General features: G+C 42.1%; 1 protein-coding gene and 1 pseudogene across 1 annotated transcript; both read left to right on the top strand.

Annotated features, from left to right (window-relative positions):
* The first annotated feature begins 2,628 nt into the window (after positions 1-2,628).
* Positions 2,629-3,625, top strand: LOC115638414 (annotated as a pseudogene).
* Positions 3,626-17,633: 14,008 nt separating this feature from the next.
* Positions 17,634-18,575, top strand: LOC115638208 (olfactory receptor 4D9-like). Its single transcript, XM_030539782.1, has one exon. It carries the CDS (start codon positions 17,634-17,636, stop codon positions 18,573-18,575), a length of 942 nt encoding a protein of 313 aa, XP_030395642.1.
* Positions 18,576-19,009: the final 434 nt, after the last annotated feature.

The raw sequence follows: 19,009 nt of genomic DNA, 5'->3' as shown, positions 1-19,009 counted from the left end.
AAGGCAGGGAATTATTGAAATTGTTCTCTAATATTTAGGGAAGAATAACATTTAATAGTACACAAAAGGCCAAAATCCCCCATAATTTTCAGCATTTATCATGCTTCTCATTCTTCAAAGGGCTTCAATGATATTGGGCTCAGCAGCACCAGTTTACTCATTTGAGTAGTCCTCATTTATGCGAATTGTAAGTGCAGTTGGAATATTTGCATTCGTGTAAGAATTCCTGTGTTTAAGATCCGAATGAGCTCAGAATTTGGCCTCATTTGAGAAATCTTATTTGATAAATGTGGCTGTAGAAAGAAAGAAAGAAAGAAAGAAGAAAGAAAAGAAAGAAAGAAGAAAGAAAGAAAGAAAAGCATTGATCCCCTTTTGAATTTTCATGTAGACAGAAAATAAATGTTTTTGAAGAGGAAGAACAGAACCCCTGATGCTGGAAACTGGTATGCCTCCATTGCTGGTATAAACTGATGCAGCTCCTTTAGAGTAAATTTATCAGACCCCCATCTGTTGGAAATCAGTTGTATTTCCACTGGTGTCAAAGTGGACATTGTGATGGGTTGCCCCCCCCACCCCAGGGGTACCACCTGATGCACTGGGGTAACACTCAGCCCACCTGTTCCACCAGCCTGGGCTCCCTTACACTGTGCTGGTGAGCCGGACCCTCAAGCCTCCTCCAGCACACACGCAGGTTGGGCCCCACCCAGCTGTGGAATGAAACAGACACTGAAATCTGACCTACATGGGAAACTTCAGCTAGGGAATTGCCCAGCACTCAAGTACACCCCCCCAAAGTGTAAACCCAAAATTGAAAGAAAACACAGAGAACTGTACAGCATAAGCTCACTGAAATTCACCCCCTCCCTCGATGCAGAGGAAGATATGCACAACTTTTTGCCCCCCAGTTATGAATTCCACAAACTGGTTTTAGAGACATCATAATCAAGTTTATTAACTACAAAAGATTTTAAATGATTATGAGGGATAGCAAACAGACCAAAGCACTATTTTAGAAAAAGCTAGAAACGTACAAGTCCATGAGTCCGGATCTAATGCATCCGAGGGTGCTGAGGGAATTGGCTGATGTGACTGCAGAGCAATTGGCCATTATCTTTGAAAACTTGTGGAGATCAGGGGGAGGTCCCGGACAACTGGAAAATATAGTGCTTATCTTTAAAAACAGGGAAGAAGGAGAATCCGGAAAATTACAGACTGGCCAGCCTCACCTCAGTCCCTGTAAAAATCATGGAGCAGCTCCAAAAGGAATCCATTTGGAAGCACTAGGAGGAGAGAAAGGTGATCAGGGAAAGCCAACTACCTGAAGGGGGGTTCCAAAGAGGATGGAGCTAAGCTGTTCTTAGTGGTGGCAAATGACAGAACAAGGAGCAATGGTCTCAAGTTGCAGTGGGGGAGGTCGAGGTTGGATATTAGGAAACACTATGTCACTAGGATGGTGGTGAAGCACTGGACTGGTTTACCTAGGGAGGTGGTGGAATTTCCATCCTTAGAGGTTTTTAAAGCTCAACTTGACAATGCCCTGGCTGGGATGATCTAGTTGATGTTAGTCCTGCTTTGAGCAGGGAGTTGGACTAGATGGCCTCCTGAGGTCTCTTCCAATACTAATCTTCTACGATTCTATTATTAGCCAGCAAATAAAACGAAAACGCAATATAAGCTTAATATACTAAAGAAACTGGTTACAAGTAGTAATTTCTCACCCTAAATGTTGATTTAGGCAGATTGCAGAGGGTCTTGAAAGCAAGCTGCTCTTGCTTGCAGCTTAAAACCGCAGGTATTTCTTTCATAGGTCAGACACATTCTCAGCCTCGGCTCAGTCCTTATCTCCCCCTTTATCTTTATTCCTTAGATGTTTCCAGCAGTCATCCTGGGTGGGGATTCAGTGAAGAATGAACCCCGATTATCTCACTCCCCCAGCCTTTAATAAGATTTACATATGGCAGAACCCTTTGTCTTTCAATGTGATTCCCATACCCCTCAGTGGAAAAATACTGCTGTTTTATCATGGAAAGCAGTACCACATTACTTGAACACATGACCCTGTAGCATCAAAGCAGCCATAAATGAGAGGCAGTTTGTAGGATCCCTGGAAAGCTTCTCAGAAGGTGGGAGATTAGCATCTTCTAAGACCTATTGTTCTTCCTAATGGTCCTTTGACTTGTTCCCAGCTAGCCAGCCAGACTGATTGCATTCTGTCTGGCGGGCATTCCCCAGGTGCAAACACTTTTGTAGTACAGATGTATAGTCAATGTTGCTAACTTTAGATACAACAATGATACATGCATACTAATAAGCTAATCATATTCAGTAAATCATAACCTTTCTAATGATACCCCATATAACCTATTTTAAATAAAATACATTAGGATTATGACATAATCATATCATACTATTACTATGAAAAATATGGGGAGCAGCGTCACAGTCATACCAATGCAGCTACACCAGTTTACAATGATTATTGGGCCCAGTTACATACAGAACTGCAGCAGGTTTTTGTCTGAAGCATCCCAACACATAGAAAACCAGTATGAATTGTATGATTCATATGCACATGTATGGTATTCTTCAGATTCAGTTCCAGTATCTTTCTCTTTGTCACCCCTGCAGATGACATATTCTGAGAGAGAGCCTGATGAGAACCAGACCATTTCAGATGTGTTCATCCTGGTGGGGTTTTCATACCTTACAAGGTATGAAAACCTTTCTTACCTTCAAATCCTTCTGTTTCTGGTATTTCTGCTCTCCTACCTGATCATTCTGATGGGGAATCTGCTCATTATCCTCCTTATAAAGCTAAACCCATCACTTCATACCCCGTGTATTTCTTCCTATTGAACCTGTCCTTCTTGGAAGTCTGCTACACCAGCAGTGTGGTCCTTCAGCTGCTCCCTCACCTTCTCGTGGAGCAAAAGTCCATCACCATTGTGGGCTGCTCTGCACAGATGTATGTCTTCACCATCCTGGGCCTCACAGAATGCTGCCTCCTTGCAGCCATGGAGTACGACTGCTACACAGTCATATGCAACCCCTTGCACTAAAGAACCATCATGAGTGGTCGGGTGTGTGCACAGCTCGTGGCTGCTTCATGGACCATCGGCATCTCGGTGGAAATAGTTCAGACCACGTGGATCTTCAGCCTGCTCTTCTGTGGCTCCAACTGCATCCACCACTTCTTCTGTGACATTCCACCGGTGGTAAAGATGGCATGCACTGACACATCCAAAAAAAGAAATTATGGTCTTAACTGTGTTAGTTTTGTTCATTATGGGCCCTTTTGTCCTATATCTGCATTATCTCCACCATCTTCAAGCTGCCATCAGCAGAGGGAAGACTTAAAGCCTTCTCCACCTGCTCCTCCCACCTCATAGTGGTGACTTTGTTCTATGGAACAGCCCTTTTCACCTACCTGAGGCCCAAGTCTATCTCCACCCCAGAGAGTGATCAAATGATTTCCCTTATGTACACAGTTGTGACCCCAGTGTTGAACCCCATAATATGCATGCTGATGAACAAAGAGGTGAAGGGAGCCTTTAGAAAAACAATAGAAAAGAGTCTCTTTTCACACAACTGGAGAAATCAGAGAATGAATGATAGAGTTAGTTAAAACAAGGGGAATGAGGGAAATTCATAAATATTTTGTTTAATTTCTTCCAATGACATTCACTTTTTTTAATTGGAATTTTGACATTTGAAAAACTTTGACCTGTTCTAAGTCTGTTTGGAAAATGGGAAGAGAAACTTTTTTTAAAATGAAATAAATAAATAAACAAATAAATACATAAACTTTTGTCAAACTTTTGATAGTCAGAACCTTTTGACCAGATGTAAAGATAATTGAAAAATCAAATGGGAATCTTTAGTCAAAGTTGTATCCTGATTTTGCATCTTCAAAATTTGAAATGTCAAAGCAAAAAACAAAACAAAACAAATTAACGTAAGAAACATTTCATAAAATGCTCACCTTGGTTTGTTGAAATTTAACAATTTTCACCAAGATTTTAATACCTGAATAACCAGCTCTACAGAAAAGTCCATTTAGGCTTCCCCTTTCGCTATCTGGCTGCCCAGTGCAGCATTTTAGGTTTTGGGTTGGGTAGGGGTTCCCTCTGGCCTAATTTTAAATAACATTGCTCAGCACTTATGCAGGCTTCCTATATAAGACACGGATAGATTTTTCAATGCCTAACCTGATCAGGTCACACAACAACTCTGGGAGATGGCTCTTGACTTCCATGGTATTTTTTACTAGCATATCAGATTGTAAGATTATGGTGTATATCATAGATTCATTGATTTTAAGGTAATAAGGGACCATTTTGATCATTTAGTGTGATATTAGCAATTGCCAGGGAAGTCCAACATTGCCAGTTTAGCTTGGAGCTGGAGCACACTTTGCGGGGAAGGTTAGGAGCTCTAAGCCCAGAACTCTAAAAAGCATCTATTGAGCATGTGGAAACTGAGATTCTTCCAAATGCTCATAACTTGGCCAAGCCTGGGTGCTGTTTCATGGAACAAGCAAAAGGTGCATCCCTGACACCAGCGTGCCCTCACCCCTCATATTTCATTTTCTGCTTCAGTGCCTACCAGAGCTAGAGTGTCCGAAAAGAGAATTCTTCCCCTTTGTTAACACAGGGGAACCAACATATTTTCCCATAATCTCTTTCTTGGAAATGACTGAAACTTTTTTTTTGTGTGGAATTCTTAAGAAAATTTCCTACTGAGGTAGACACTCAACATGAAAAAATTCAGCCCAAATGGTTAAAGTTTTAGGAAGTTATAATGAATTAAAAACAGGGTCTTGTAATGCAAAGTATTGAGTAACCTCATTTATAGGGTTTTCTCCCATTGACACTTATAATACATCTTGTCTGGAGTCTATCTAGATTCATAGAACCTAAGGCCAGAAAGAACCACAGTGATAATCTAGTCTGACCTCCGGTATAACATAGGCTATAGAACTTTCCCAAAATAATTTCTAGAGCATAACTTTTAGAAAGGAAAAACATCCAGCCTTGATTGGATCCATCACATACCTCAGTAATTTTTTCCAATGGTTAATTAAAAATATACAATTTATTTCTAGCTTCAACTTCCAGCTATTTGGTAGCCATGCCCAAATATCTTCAAGTAATATCATCTTCCCCTTTTCTTCCATATTTATTTTTTTTGTTCTGTGTTTAATTGAGCTATAGATCATAAACTGCCCAGAGAACTATTTCATTCTGTTAAGTTTACCATAAATTTCCATGTATAGTTATGGTGCAATAGTGTAGAAGAAAGAAAGAAAGAAAAAAGAAAGAAAGAAATGTTTGTTTGTTTGTAATTGACAATAAAATAATTCAAGTATTTCTCTCTGTAAGGAAAAAAAAATTATCACTCAAAGGCAGTTGAAATGTTCTGTAAATAAAAAGTAACTTGATCAAGTACAATTACACTGCTCTACAGCCAAAATGCTTCTGAAATAAATGTAGTCCAACTTTACTAATTCTGGGTCACTGAGAACGAAAATGATGCTTAAAATTGTTGATTTGCTCTAGTTTTCAAGTTATGCTATTGGGTCAGTATATACGACCCTTGACTTGGGAATGGCGGAGGATAAGTGAGTTATAAAGGGAAGGGATCTCAATTTAAACCAGAAATGACTAAAATACATCTTTGACTGGATCTATGAATAAATCTATGACTGGGTTTGGACAGTACTTGCTTTTTAGGCAAAACAATGAATGATGCAATCTGAAGCTGGTATTGCTTCATACATGATATGAATTGCATCATGTTATTCCTAGAAGTCATGGATGATGCACTCATAACGAAGCTTACATCACTTTGCTGAACAAATTGCCCTATATCAGCTCTAGAAATCATACAGTGTCATGCTCTCTTATTTGTCAGTGTTTGATTTTGCAAAGGGACACATTTCTGTTTAGCCAAAGTGAGCAGAGATGCCTCGTACTTGTGTGAACAGTGCAGATAACTTCTGCTATGCTTGTGGTGAAGTGATTTTTGAATCACAAAAGTGCAGTATAACCACTCTGGTTAAGAAAGCCTATCATCTTTATTTTGGCTGCAAAATTGGAGATCAGGACAAGAAGTGGGCCCCACACATATGCTGCAACACTTGTGCAACAAATCTTGGCCAGTGGTTGAACAGGAAAAGGAAATCTATGCCTTTTGCAGTGCCAATAATTTGGAGAGAACCAACAGATCATACCAGCAATTGTTACTTTTTCATGGTGCCTCCAGTTGGGAAAGGTGTGTCAAAGAAGAAAAAAGTGGACTGTGCATTATCCAAACATTCCATCAGCTATACTCCCAGTACCCCACAGAGAAGGACTGCCGGTTCCTGATGCACCAGCATCATTCTCACTTGAGTCAGACAAGGAAGAGGAAGAGGATGAAACTTCTGGTCCTGAACCATCAATGTCACAGGACCCACATTTTCTCCCATCCTCCTACTCTGAACCACACCTCATAAGACAAAGTGAACTGAATGACCTTGTCAGGGATTTGGAACTACCCAAGAGTAAAGCAGAGCTGTTGGGCTCCAGACTACAGCAGTGGAATCTCCTGGCAGGCTATCAGGGCAAATGGAGCCCAACAATGCTTGCAGACTATTGCTGGACAGTGACAAGAGATGCTCCATGTAATGAATACAAGAGACAAGCCAAGAAACGCCGAGTAGACACTGAATAGGACTAAATTATGTACATAATAGTTTTTTGTCTTTTGTTTCAGAATAAATTTTATTTATATAAACCTTTTGCTGATTTTTAAAGTGTTACATAAACAGGACAGGTGAAATATTATCATGTAAAGCAACCATAAACACATGAAAAGACGTAGGTTTACAATTTATGATTAAAACTCTACTATCTACACAATATACATAGACATAAAATGTAAAAACTTAAATATCTTAGAAACAGTAGCCAATCAGTTGTTTTAATTGTCATATTTGAATTCAGCACATCAAAATCCATAATAAATATCAAATTTTATCTCTGAAGCACATGACTTCTCAAAAATTGTAGACCAGTGTTATTTATTGTTTGTCTCTTCAGGACAAAAACAAACTATTTGATGGTCTAAAAAACAAATTAGCAACATAAGCAAGCAGCATAGCATTTAAGGCCAGAAGGGACCATCAAATCATCTAGGTGGATCTCCAGTATATCACTAGCCACTACCACCACCCAGCGCCCTCACACCCATCAAACAACTTAAATTAAACCAAATTATTTTTTCTTTTCTTTGAACCTGAAGGGAGAGAGCCTGAGGTTCTAATAAACTTGTTCAAGTAATATATGGTTTTAAGGGTCAAATTGAATATTTTCAAAGCCAGCTAAGGAATTTGAACAATCAAATGGAAAGTCAGTGCCCAGGTTGCACCTTGTAGGATTTTCAAAGCTCCTAACGAGATCTAGGACCAGATTTTGAAATGCATTCAAATATACAAAAAGGTTTTTAGTGAGGTGGGATATAGTCACCTGAATGATTATGAAAAATCCCATTAATTGCCTATCGGCATTTTAACTGCCTAAGGGCCCTAATTTTTAAAGGTATGTAGGTGTCTAATGATCACATAGGTGCCTAGAGAGATTTTCAACAGGGCCTAGACCTAGCTCTCATTTAATTGAAATAATGTGGTGTCTAACCTCCTTAGGAACCTTTGTAAATCCCATTAGGTGCATATCCTTCATCTGTAGACACCTAAATACTTTTGAAAAACTGGCCTTTAGGATTTGACCCAGTACTCACTAAAGTCAATAGAAAGACACCTGTTGAGCATTGGATTTGGCTCTTAAGTGATGCATTGTGGTGGCCATCTGCATTTGGGGAGTTTTGTCTCAAGGGAGCACAATGGTAAGAGCTCAGCTATGCTGCCATAATGTATTGTGTAGGCGTTACCTAGGAGATACCACAGCAATGGAAGGGGTTTGTCTGTCACTGTTGTAACTCCACCTCCCAGAGTAATGGTACCTAGGTTGAATGAAGAATGCTTCCCACCCTTCTCCAACTGCCAGGTTTGCCACTCTGCATCCTCTACTTCCTCTACTGGGGGAAGGTGGGACTATAGGGGAGTCTTTTCCACTCTTTTATGAGTCAATTCCAGTTTGCCGTGTGGGGTTCTTTCATCCTCCACCCACAGAAACTACATTGTGTGTGTGTGCAGGGTGGGGGAGAAGGGGGAGTGGATGACTCCACGAATCCACCCCTTTTTTCATGTTCTCTGTGTGTATATATATATCTTCCTATTGTATTTTCCACTACATGCATCTATTGAAGAAAGCTTATGCTCAAATAAATTTGTGAATCTCTAAGGTGCCACAAGTACTCCTTATTCTTTTTGATGATGAATGAGGTTGTTTTAATCGAACCAACATGTACAAGGTGAGAGGTGGCACCTTGCTACACAGAGGGGTTGTACCTCAATACATCAGGACACTTTTTTATATCGGTGTATAAGAATGCATCCCTGAGGTGTTGTCTTTGTCTGGCCTAGGGGGGCACTGGTAAATCCCACCATTGACTAAGCCAGTCCATTGCCAGGGAGCACATATGTACTAGCAGAATTGTAGGCATCTGATTCGGGGAGCTAGAAACTGTTTTATTTGGCAATAAACCTGGCCGGGTGCCTTCGTACCTTAGCAGAGTCTGTGGTCATTGGGGTTTCTCTCAGGGTCTGGTGTGCCAGTGATCTGCAGAGCTAGAGAAGCACACAAGGGGAACACACATGCAGCTGACTGATATCAACATTAGATGGAGCAGAGCACCACACTGGTGATACTTGACAACATAAATCAATGTAGCTTCCTTGAAACTCGTAGGAAAGTTGGTGTTAACTAGCACAGCTCCATTGGAGTCAATGACCCAGTTCCCCAGTAATTATAAATCAGTGTAGCTCCATTATACTCCATAAGGCCAGATACCCTGCTGGAGTAAATTTGTACAGCTCTGTTGACACTAATGGGACAGCTCTGCCACTGCTGTAGATTGGAATCACTCTGCTGATGATAAAGAATCAGATTCTCAGATGCCATAGATCAATGAGCTAATGTAAATTAGCATAGCTAAACTGTGATCAATGAGACTGATCCCCAGCTGGTGTAAATCAACATCATTCCAGTGTAGTCAATTGGCCAGGTCCTCGGCGGGGCTGAAAAACTACTGGTTCAGTGAAGGTCTTCTCTGTTGGAGAGCGCAGATGTTATTCCTTGCTGGAATATCATCAGCAACGTCACAAACAAAGTTCTCACCAGGGACATCTGTGCCAAAGCTCTGAAGTCAACAGGCATGCACAGGAGTAACTGGGAGCACATTATGAAGTAATGATACTTCACAGAGTGTGACAGGACAGGGCTTCATAGGGGTTACTAAGAACATGGTGTTAAAGGTACAGGGCTGCATACAGTCCTTTCAGGGTAGACGGTAGATTCTGATGGGGAAGTGGATGCCCAGGGCTAGTATGTGTTAGGAGTATGTTCTGTGTCTTTAAGAGCAGAGCACGGAACTGGGACTAGCATTCTAGTGTCACCTTTGCCAGACACACAACTCGGAGCTCTGGACTCTCCTTTAGCTTTTGGAACATGTTTTAGTTCTAATAATGCGTTACACTGTAGACTCCAGAATGTTTCTCCTCCTTATGATTTCACAACACATAGTACCAGAGTGAGGTAGAAGAGAGGACAGAGAAAAGAGGACTGTGGTGAAGGAATAAAGGAGTCATCTTGGAGATGGAGCATCTAAAAGCCCCCAAATAGTTGAAACTCCCAGGTAACGCAGCAGACTCCTGGAAGAGTTTCAAACAGAGAATCTATCTATCTATCTATCTATCTATCTATCTATCTATCTATCTATCTATCTATCTATCTATCCAGTAATATATCATTATGACAAAATGAGATTGTTAGGACAAGTAATAGGCCTATCTGTCTGCCCCACCTCGCAGGGTCCTGGAGCCCAGGCTCCTGCCCAAGCCCAGACGCCTACACTGCAATTAAAACCTTGTTAGCCTGAGCCCAGTGAGCTCAAATCACCTGGCGTTTGCCAGTGGCAGATTTTTAATTGCAGTGCAGACACACTATAAGAGGTAACCAGAGTCAAAGACTGAAAACTAAGGGCCAGATCTTGAGCTTGTGTAAACTGACACAGTTCAAGTGATTCCAGAGTAGCTAGGGCTTTTTATGCCAACGCAGGATCCAGTTTTTGGATTTCAGTGGAATTAAAATGATTTAAATGACTTGGGGATCTGTCCCCCTGACTTCCATGGAGCTGTGGCTGATTTACACCTGCTTGGAATCCAGTCCGTTACACAGTTTCAGATCCATAAACTTTGCCAAAGTTGAGTCAAAAGTTCTTAACCCATCTGTCCTTCCATGGCTCTTTGTGCATGAGATTAATTACAAGAGTGGAACTGTTAATGGCTGTGCAGTGATTCAGTCCCACTGAGTCAGAATGTTGGAGGAATTCAGTGTTGCAGAGATTTTTTGTATCTGATTTTCAACTTCTACTGGGATGAATATCCCGACCTTTCTTTCTTTCTTTCTTTCTTTCTTTCTTTCTTTCTTTCTTTCTTTCTTTCTTTCTTTCTTTCTTTCTCAGCAATTACTATTTTTCCCTTTACTCAGATAACACTAAAACAAAACACCATTAGGCTGCAAGTTCAATGGTTCATGACATTTTAAAAACATTTAATGTATATGGGTTGTAGTTATCTCAGAGAGACTGAACATCTATAAAGGACCAAAACTGGTGTTAACCAGTGTAGCTCCATCGGAGTCAATGGGTCCACACCTCCAGCTGGTATAAAACATCCATAGCTCCACTGGATTAAATGGGTCAGTTCTCTCCCTTTTGTAAATTGTTGCAGTTCCACTGAAATCAATGGGGCCAGATTCCCAGCTGCTGTAAACCAGACATAACCCCATATAGTTAATTATGCCATTTCCAAAGATGGGATGAATTAGTTTAGTGCTATGGAGTTATGGTAATTTACATGAGCTAAATATCCTTCCTGTAATACCTAACGCTGTCTATCTTTTCATCTGTGATTCTTATTTCTTAACACCACTAGCCCATATTAAACCTCATGGAAGATTCCAGGATCATGGTTAATAGACAGAAATCTGTACCCAGCCATTAACAAAATGCTATAGTGGGGCAGCAGTTTAGTTACATTCTTACGAAATATGATGTTCCTCTGGACAGTGCAGGGTAAGTTAGCAACCCAAATTTGGGGTCAGTTGAGCCAGAGTTTCCGGATATATAAATCCTTAGAAATGGCCTTATTTTATTTTATTCATTTATTTTTTTCATAGACCTGGGGATCAAATTTTTGATGTGTTGAAGGTCAAAATGATCTCTGTCTGCCAACTTTTAACCAGGGATAGCGCATGGCACCTACTAAATCTTTAAGGAACCCAAACTGAGAATAGTATTTAAGAAGTTGTTCTCTTTTACAGTGTGTACACACCAATGCAGAAACACAGATAGATGGTTTCCATAAGCCCCATTTGAAATGTTTTAAACCACAACTCTTTTAAGTGCTCTGAAAATTCAAATGGTTACATGATTTGATCTGAAATTCAGTGTGTCTCATTGGGGCACAAGGTCCTGTTAATGTTCCAGATTTGGGTCATGTGACCATGGGGTTGACAAGTTACACCCCACCCAAAATGGTTTTGTTCTGTTGCCTCGTACTGTTAAACTGAGAGTTACTAATGACTGGAGGAATCACAGACCTCACTGAGATTGCTGGCTGTGAATTTGTGAGTTCTGGGTGGCTGTTTCATTTTGGGGGCTGTAATCACATTATTTGGATGTAAAAAAATAAACATGCAATTCTTTCCTGGAAGGGGAATGGTAATTGGAGGACAGAAGAGTGGGGGAACTAGCAGAAAGAGGTTTGGGACTACAGTGAGAGGTGGGGTTTATGCGGAGGGTGACAAATGGAGATGCAAGACAGGAGAGAGGTTGGGAGGTCTGGTGAGGGAGGCATGGGGATTTGGGGAATGGAGGAGTGTGACACTGGGCAGGGGGAGGAGGAGGTGAGTGTCAGGAGGACTGGGTGAGAACAGCAGCTGGGGCAACCATCAGTCCAGTATTCTCCCCTCCTGGGTCTGTGTCCATACCTGGGAGGGGAGGCCCTCTCCCTACTCCCCTTGCGGCCAGGATCTGGAGAGGTCCTGTCCTTTTGGGTGGGGAGCTGAGAACAGGGAAACTTCCTACCTATCAGAGACTCTGAAACACTCAGGAGGGGGTGGAGAACAGCCACTGAGATGAATGGAGCTGTTTCCACATCTTAAAGCTAATGTCCCAGGCTGTATTATCTCCATAGGGTGTTCTCATTCAGTAGAGACCATCCTATTCAGATGAACTGGCCCTGTCACACCTCTCAGAGCCCCCAGTGCTGCAGATGGGTGTGCAAAGGAGCCCTTTCCTTTCATCCTTCTTCTAGCCTTGCTGTCTAAAGGACGATGTTTCTTAGGCTATGTCTACACTATAAATTTATGTCAACGTAAGTTACATTGGCACACAGCCGCCACAGCTATTAAATCACTTGTGCGTGTGCACACTACACTCCTTGTGTCAGTGGTGCACATCCTCACCAGGAGCACTTGTAATAATTCAGAGAGCAGTACAGCATGCAACTCATTGCCTTCCAGCACAGGATCTTTTGGGAAGTTCTTGCAGTGCCTGGTGAAGCTGAAACAAGTTTTGCAAGATGACTGGGAGCATAGTGTCAACATCCCATAATGCAATGTTCTCTGTCCCATAATTTCATCTGCAATCCATAATATTTTACACCTTCTTTTCAAAGTCCCATAAATGTGCATATCCTTCCTCGCTGTCCACCGTCTCTGACAGAAGCATGGAGACTGCACAGATCTGCACTATTGTTATGAGCATCGTGAGTTCGGGGCACCTGATCCTTCAGTATTTGTGGAGCTGCAAGAGGAGCCATGGAGAACATAATGATTCCTTAGGGGCTAGCTTACTGTGGGACATAGAAACAATTCAAGGTTGCTGTTGGAGTTGTAGAGCAGTGCTTCTGGGCTTGAGAAACAAGCACTGACTGGTGGGATCAATGTCAGGCAGGTTTGTGAAGATGAGCAGTGGCTGCAGAGCTTTTGGATGTGCAAGACCACATTCCTGGATCTGTGTACCAAACTCGCCTCAGCCCTTCAGCACAAGGATACCAAAATGAAGCTGTACTGACTGGAGAAGTGAATGGTGATTGCACTGTGGAAACATGCAACACAGGTCACTCAGGAATCATTTTGGAGTCAGGAAATCCATTTCAGGGGCCGCTGTCATGCAACTGTACAGGGCCATTAATTGACTCATGCTAAGCAGGACTGTGACTCTAGGCAATGTGCAGGACATAGTAGATGGATTTGCAGAAATTCCTAAACTGCTGTGGGTCCATAGATGGCACGTATCCCTATTTTAGCATCAGACCACCCTGCCACAGAGTACATCAACAGAAAGGGTTACCTTTCTATGGCTATACAAGTGCTGGTGGGTCAACAGGGGTGGTGCTTCACCAACATCAATGTTGGCTAGTCAGAGAAGGTGCATGATGCTCACATATTAAAGAACACAGGCCCGTTCAAAAAGGTGCAAGCAAAGACTTTCTAACCTGAGCAGCTGATTGCTATTGGGAATGTTGAAATGCCAATAGTCATCCTGAACAACCCCTTGCTTCCATGGCTCATGAAGACATATATCAGCCACCTTAACAGCACCAAGAACTGCTTCAACTACAGGCATAGAATGACAGATGAATGGGCCCTTGGTCATTTGAAGGGACACTGATGTTGTTTACTTACAAGATTGGTAAAAAGTGACAAATAGTCCTGTGGCACCTTATAGACTAACAGATGTATTGGAGCATAAGCTTTCATGGGTGAATACCCACTTCACCCATGAAAACTTATGCTCCAATACATCTGTTAGTCTATAAGGTGTCATAGGACTCTGTCGTTTTTTACAGATTCAGACTGGTACGGCTACCCCTCTGATACTTTACAAGATTGGAACTCAGTGAGAAAAATGTTCCACTGGTTATAGTTGCCTCCTGTGTCCTTCATAACATCTGTGAAGTGAAGAGGGAGAAGTTTCCATTGGGGTGGAGGTGGAGTGGCTGTCTGCTGAATTTGAACAGCCAGATACAAGGGCTATAAAAGAGCTCAACCCAGAGTTAGATGACTGAGGCAGGGCTGACACTTCCATTAGGCCACCCTAAGTAGTCCCTAGGGTGCCAGGATTCAGGGGGCAGCTTTTTGTGAGCTCTCCACGGGGTGCACGGGAGTTTCCGGTTCCTCTCCCGTTGCGCCGCCGAAGAAGGACCTTCTGCCGACGTGCCGCGGAAAACAGTGGCAGGCAATTGAGCAGCTCAATGACTGGCTCTGTTGCCTGTGGCATTTCGGCAGAGGGTCCTTCTTCGGCGGCGCAATGGGAGTGGAACCGGAAGCTTCCGCGCAGCCTGTGGGGAGTCACAAAATGCCTTCCCCTGAATTCTGCCTAGGGCGCCAGAAACCCTGGCGCCGCTCCTGACTGAGGGAGGCTTTGTAGATGTTCACATTTCTATGTCTGGATCCGAGTTGTGCTTACACAGCCTCTTCTCCCCACAGGCCCAAGAAATCCAATATCTTCTCTATACTACAGGCAGGAATGCGTTTGGAACATGTAGCCGGTATAGTCAACAGGGCAATTATACAGAAAAAAGGAGAGCTGCTAGGTGGGCTCTCCTTATCAGGCAAAAAATAATTTCAAAAATTTCCTGGGCTTTAAAGAGGAGGAGGGGCTTCCTGTCCTTCTGAACCCTGGGCAGCTGAATTCACAATGGTGACTAGATTGGTCAGTGGTGGACGTTGTGGGACAACTCCGGGACACCAATAACAGTTGACATTTAAGTGTCTACAGTACATCAATTACATTGCCCATGACTCTATGACACTCAGGGAGGTGGTGTTATTAAATCAGTGTGGCAGGGCACTTACGTTGGTGGGATCCAAATTGAAGTGAAGAGACTTTGACAGCTCGGTCAACGTAAGCAGCCACTGTGCCCCATAGAGTCTCTTTGTCTCAGGCTCAGTCCATCTAGCCAATTTCCAAAACTTGTTCAGTTTGAGTGGCTAAAAATAAACATAAACAAAATGAAAAAATCCAGGAAATTATTAATCATTTCCCTTGTGATTGAATTCGCAAATCTCCGAAGCAGCAACTCTCTTGATCTGTCTCAGTAAAAAGCTCTGGGGGATTTCAGTGAGTCTTTGATCCTAGCACCAGTCTTGGTGCCTGGCTCAGATGAGATATAAGGGGTAGATTTCCACCACTCTCTCCTGTTTAAACCAGGACCCCTGCTCCAGCCAGTAAGAAGAGCAAGGTTCAGATGTGAGATGTGACTTCCCCAGATCATCCTCAATTGTTTGGAGGAGACCGGTTCTGAGATCAACAGCACAGAGGTTGAGTGAGGTAATGATTCGTGTTGTATAAGATCTACAGTGTGGTACTAGCGTTAGGCATTGTTACTGCAGAGAGGAAGTGGGCACTGGTGAGCTCATATACTGGCTTGGATCTTAGAGGAACCTAAGTGAGTTAGAAGGAGAACAATCCATAGACCCTTTACCACCCAAAATTATATGACTAGCTCTGTCTGACCAGGAGTTTCCTATGGCAGTGGGTCAGTGCTGCTCTGATCTGAAAGGTTTTATCTCTGGAGCAGGGGTGTGAAAACTGGAAAAAACCCAGGGAAGTGCCCTGATCTGTGGATAAAACCTGAATGAGATTCCCTGTGCCTAACTCTCTTACTCCTTGAAAATCATAGACCGAGTGCAGATGTGAGTTACCCAGGGTCCCAGAAGGTATCCATGGCAGGGCAAAAACTTAACCCAAATCTCCAAAGTCTGAGGCTAGTATTTTACTCACAGAGTCATCACCACTGCAGCACATGTGGATCACTTGATGATTACTTCTTCTGTTCGTTCCCTCTGGGGCACCTGGCATTGGCCACTGTCGGAAGACAGGATACTGGGCTAAATAGACTTTTTGTCTGATCCAGTATGGCCGTTCCTATGTTCACATAGTAACATGGCCCCATCCATAAAGGAGGAGACATTTCAGGCTGACTGACATTCTTTGGCAAAATCTATTTCCTGTAGAAACATATGCTTTCCTCAAAACCCAGTGTTTGGAGAGGAAAATCTTGAAGTAATGAAAAAAAGAGATAAAATGGGGGAATGGTGCGAGACTGAAAGTATTATGGCCTAGTGGAGTGAGCATGGAACCAGGACTGCAGAGGTCTCTGTTCTTTTCCTGGCTTTCTCAATATCTGTCTGGGGGACCTTGTACAACTCACTTCACCTACCTGTGCCTTGGTTCTGCATTTGTTGAACGGGTATAATGATACCAACCTCCTTTGTAAAATACTTTGAGGTCTTTAGATATAAAGAGCCAGGTACTGATAGTATTCTTTATAACACCAGATTTCAAATATGTTTGACTCCCCACTAATAAAAAATAATTAAAGTTAAAAGTTAAATTTCAATTTGAAATTAAAAAAAAAATCCTTATTTAGAAATTAAATGAAAAATGGGATTTGATTACCAATGATGTGAACATTTTCATTTTCTTGCTTTAGAAATTTAACCATGACAAATTGGAAATACTGACAATTTCTTGGGAATATTACTGGGAACATTTTTTTGCCAACTACTTCTAGAGATTTTTGAAAATATTAATGGGAGTTGAGCATCCATAACCCCACAGTAGTTTTCAATATTTATATCTCGATTCATTCATGGAAATATTTTGATGTTCACAGCTTTTAAATAGAGGTATTTAAAATTAAGCACCAGAATCCATGGACATCTCAATTACAGTAACTATATTTATTTCAGATGTGGGGAACACATGCAACTTCCGCTAAAGAGAATAAGATTTAATTCCTTCTCTTCTTGTAGCCACTAGAAGGGGACAACTACCATTGTTTTGTTAATGTGGGCTACAGATGCTCAATACCTCTCATATCAAGGCCACAGGTTGAGTATGTGAATCCTGTAAATCAGTGGTTCTCAACATTTTCAATCCAATTCCTCTTCAGTCTAGACCAGGAGCTACCTGGGACTTCCCTGCCGCTTGTCAATATAGGAAAGGCATTTTGGTCATCGTGGTCTCCTGGCACTTCTTTGTGACCTGCATTTTGAGAACCATTGGACTCTGAGAAGTCCAACTTAAAAGCACTCTCTGAAACCCACATTCAACTCAACCCTGACTCTCTGGGACTTAGGAGATATGCAGCATCAGAACTTCAGGAAGGTGAATGGAGACAGCAGTTAGACATGAGCTTGAATTGTAGGCTGCTCTCCTTCACTCCCAATTACCTCAGAACTGAGGAAGACCACTGGCGTAGATTCTAGGGTCTGCTGAAGCAGGGTTGCCCTCCACTGAGGCTGACTGAATTTAGTGAGCTAAGAAAATTCCGAAACCAAATTCAGTTAAGAGGAGTTAATACTTACTTAACATTAGTAATTTAAGGAGAGAGTAATAAGAACTTCTTCATATTAATTATTACAGTTGCCTCTGTAGGCATATGTTGAGGCTAGTAAATGGAACAGCAGAACCTCACTTCCACAGTGACAGAATTTGTCCTTTTGGGACTCACCCAGAGTCCTGAGATTCAGCGATGCCTCTTCATCATCTTCTTCATAGTGTACCTTACAACCTGGGTGGGAAATGTTACCATCATCATCACAGTGATAACTGAGCACCAGCTCCACACCCCCATGTACTTCCTGCTGGCCAACTTGGCTTTCCTAGATGTCAGCGACTCATCAGTCACTGCTTCCAAATTGCTGTTGGGTCTCCTCTCCCAGCACAGAGCCATCTCATTCAATGAGTGCATCCTCCAGATGTTCTTCTTCCACTTCTTCGCTAGTGCTGCAATTTTAGTTTTTGTGTTGATGGCAGTTGATCGGTATGTAGCTATCTATAAACCATTGCATTACTTGAATATCATGAACCAGGGTGTGTGTGTGGGCCTGCTGGCAGGGGCATGGATGGGTGGATTGGCTCACTCAATTGTTCAGATCGCACTGGTCCTCCGGTTGCCATTTTGTGGTCCAAACATCCTGGATAATTTCTACTGTGATGTCCCACAAGTCATCAAACTGGCCTGCACTGACACCTACTTGGTTGAGTTGCTGATGGTCTCCAACAGTGGGATGTTCGTCATAGTAATGTTCATCATCCTGCTCATTTCATACACCATCATCCTAGTCAAGATAAAGAAACATGTCACAGATGGGAAGCGCAAAGCTCTGTCCACCTGTGGAACCCAGATCACACTTATGTGTTTACAATTCATACCTTCCACCTTCATCTACGCTCGGCCCTTCCGGAAATTCCCCATGGACAAGTTGGCCTCAGTCTTTTTCACTCTAATCACCCCAATGATGAATGCAATGATCTACACCCTGAGAAATGCTGAGATGAAAAAAGCCATCAGGAAACTGATGAGAAGAATCCTTTTCTCACAGAGGAAATTATAGGGATGGAATTTATCTTGGATGAGCTTTTTTCTTCCATTTTGTAATAATTATCTTGCATGAACTTCCCATCATATTAAATGTTTTCATTCATAATTCCTGTATGTGACATGGGGAAAAATTGCATTGGTGAGCCTATTCGCATGAAGCTTTTATTCGTGATGTTCAGCTGCCAAACATAGTATTAATTCCTTATGCATTCTACTTGACCCTGAGCTAGAGATCTCTGCCATTTTCTTCATTGGAAGGATTTCCCATACTTTATTTTTCCATGGTACTAATGTTGGTGGATCTGTCCTTCTCCAAACATGAGCCCTCACAGATCTGGCTACTAGCAATAATGGTGAATCGATCCTTCCTTGAGTCAATAACCAACTTTGTACTATAGCTATGAGTTTGAAAGGTGGCCTAACTTTAGTAATTTTGAAAGATCTATT

This window comes from Gopherus evgoodei, chromosome 21, assembly GCF_007399415.2.
Source record: "Gopherus evgoodei ecotype Sinaloan lineage chromosome 21, rGopEvg1_v1.p, whole genome shotgun sequence".
NCBI classification, from domain to species: Eukaryota; Metazoa; Chordata; order Testudines; family Testudinidae; genus Gopherus; species Gopherus evgoodei.
This window is presented reverse-complemented; position numbering and strand designations above follow the sequence as displayed.

Coding starts and splice junctions, on each gene's coding strand:
- LOC115638208 (XM_030539782.1), top strand. CDS start 17,634: ATGGAACAGCAGAACCTCACTTCCACAGTGACAGAATTTGTCCTTTTG.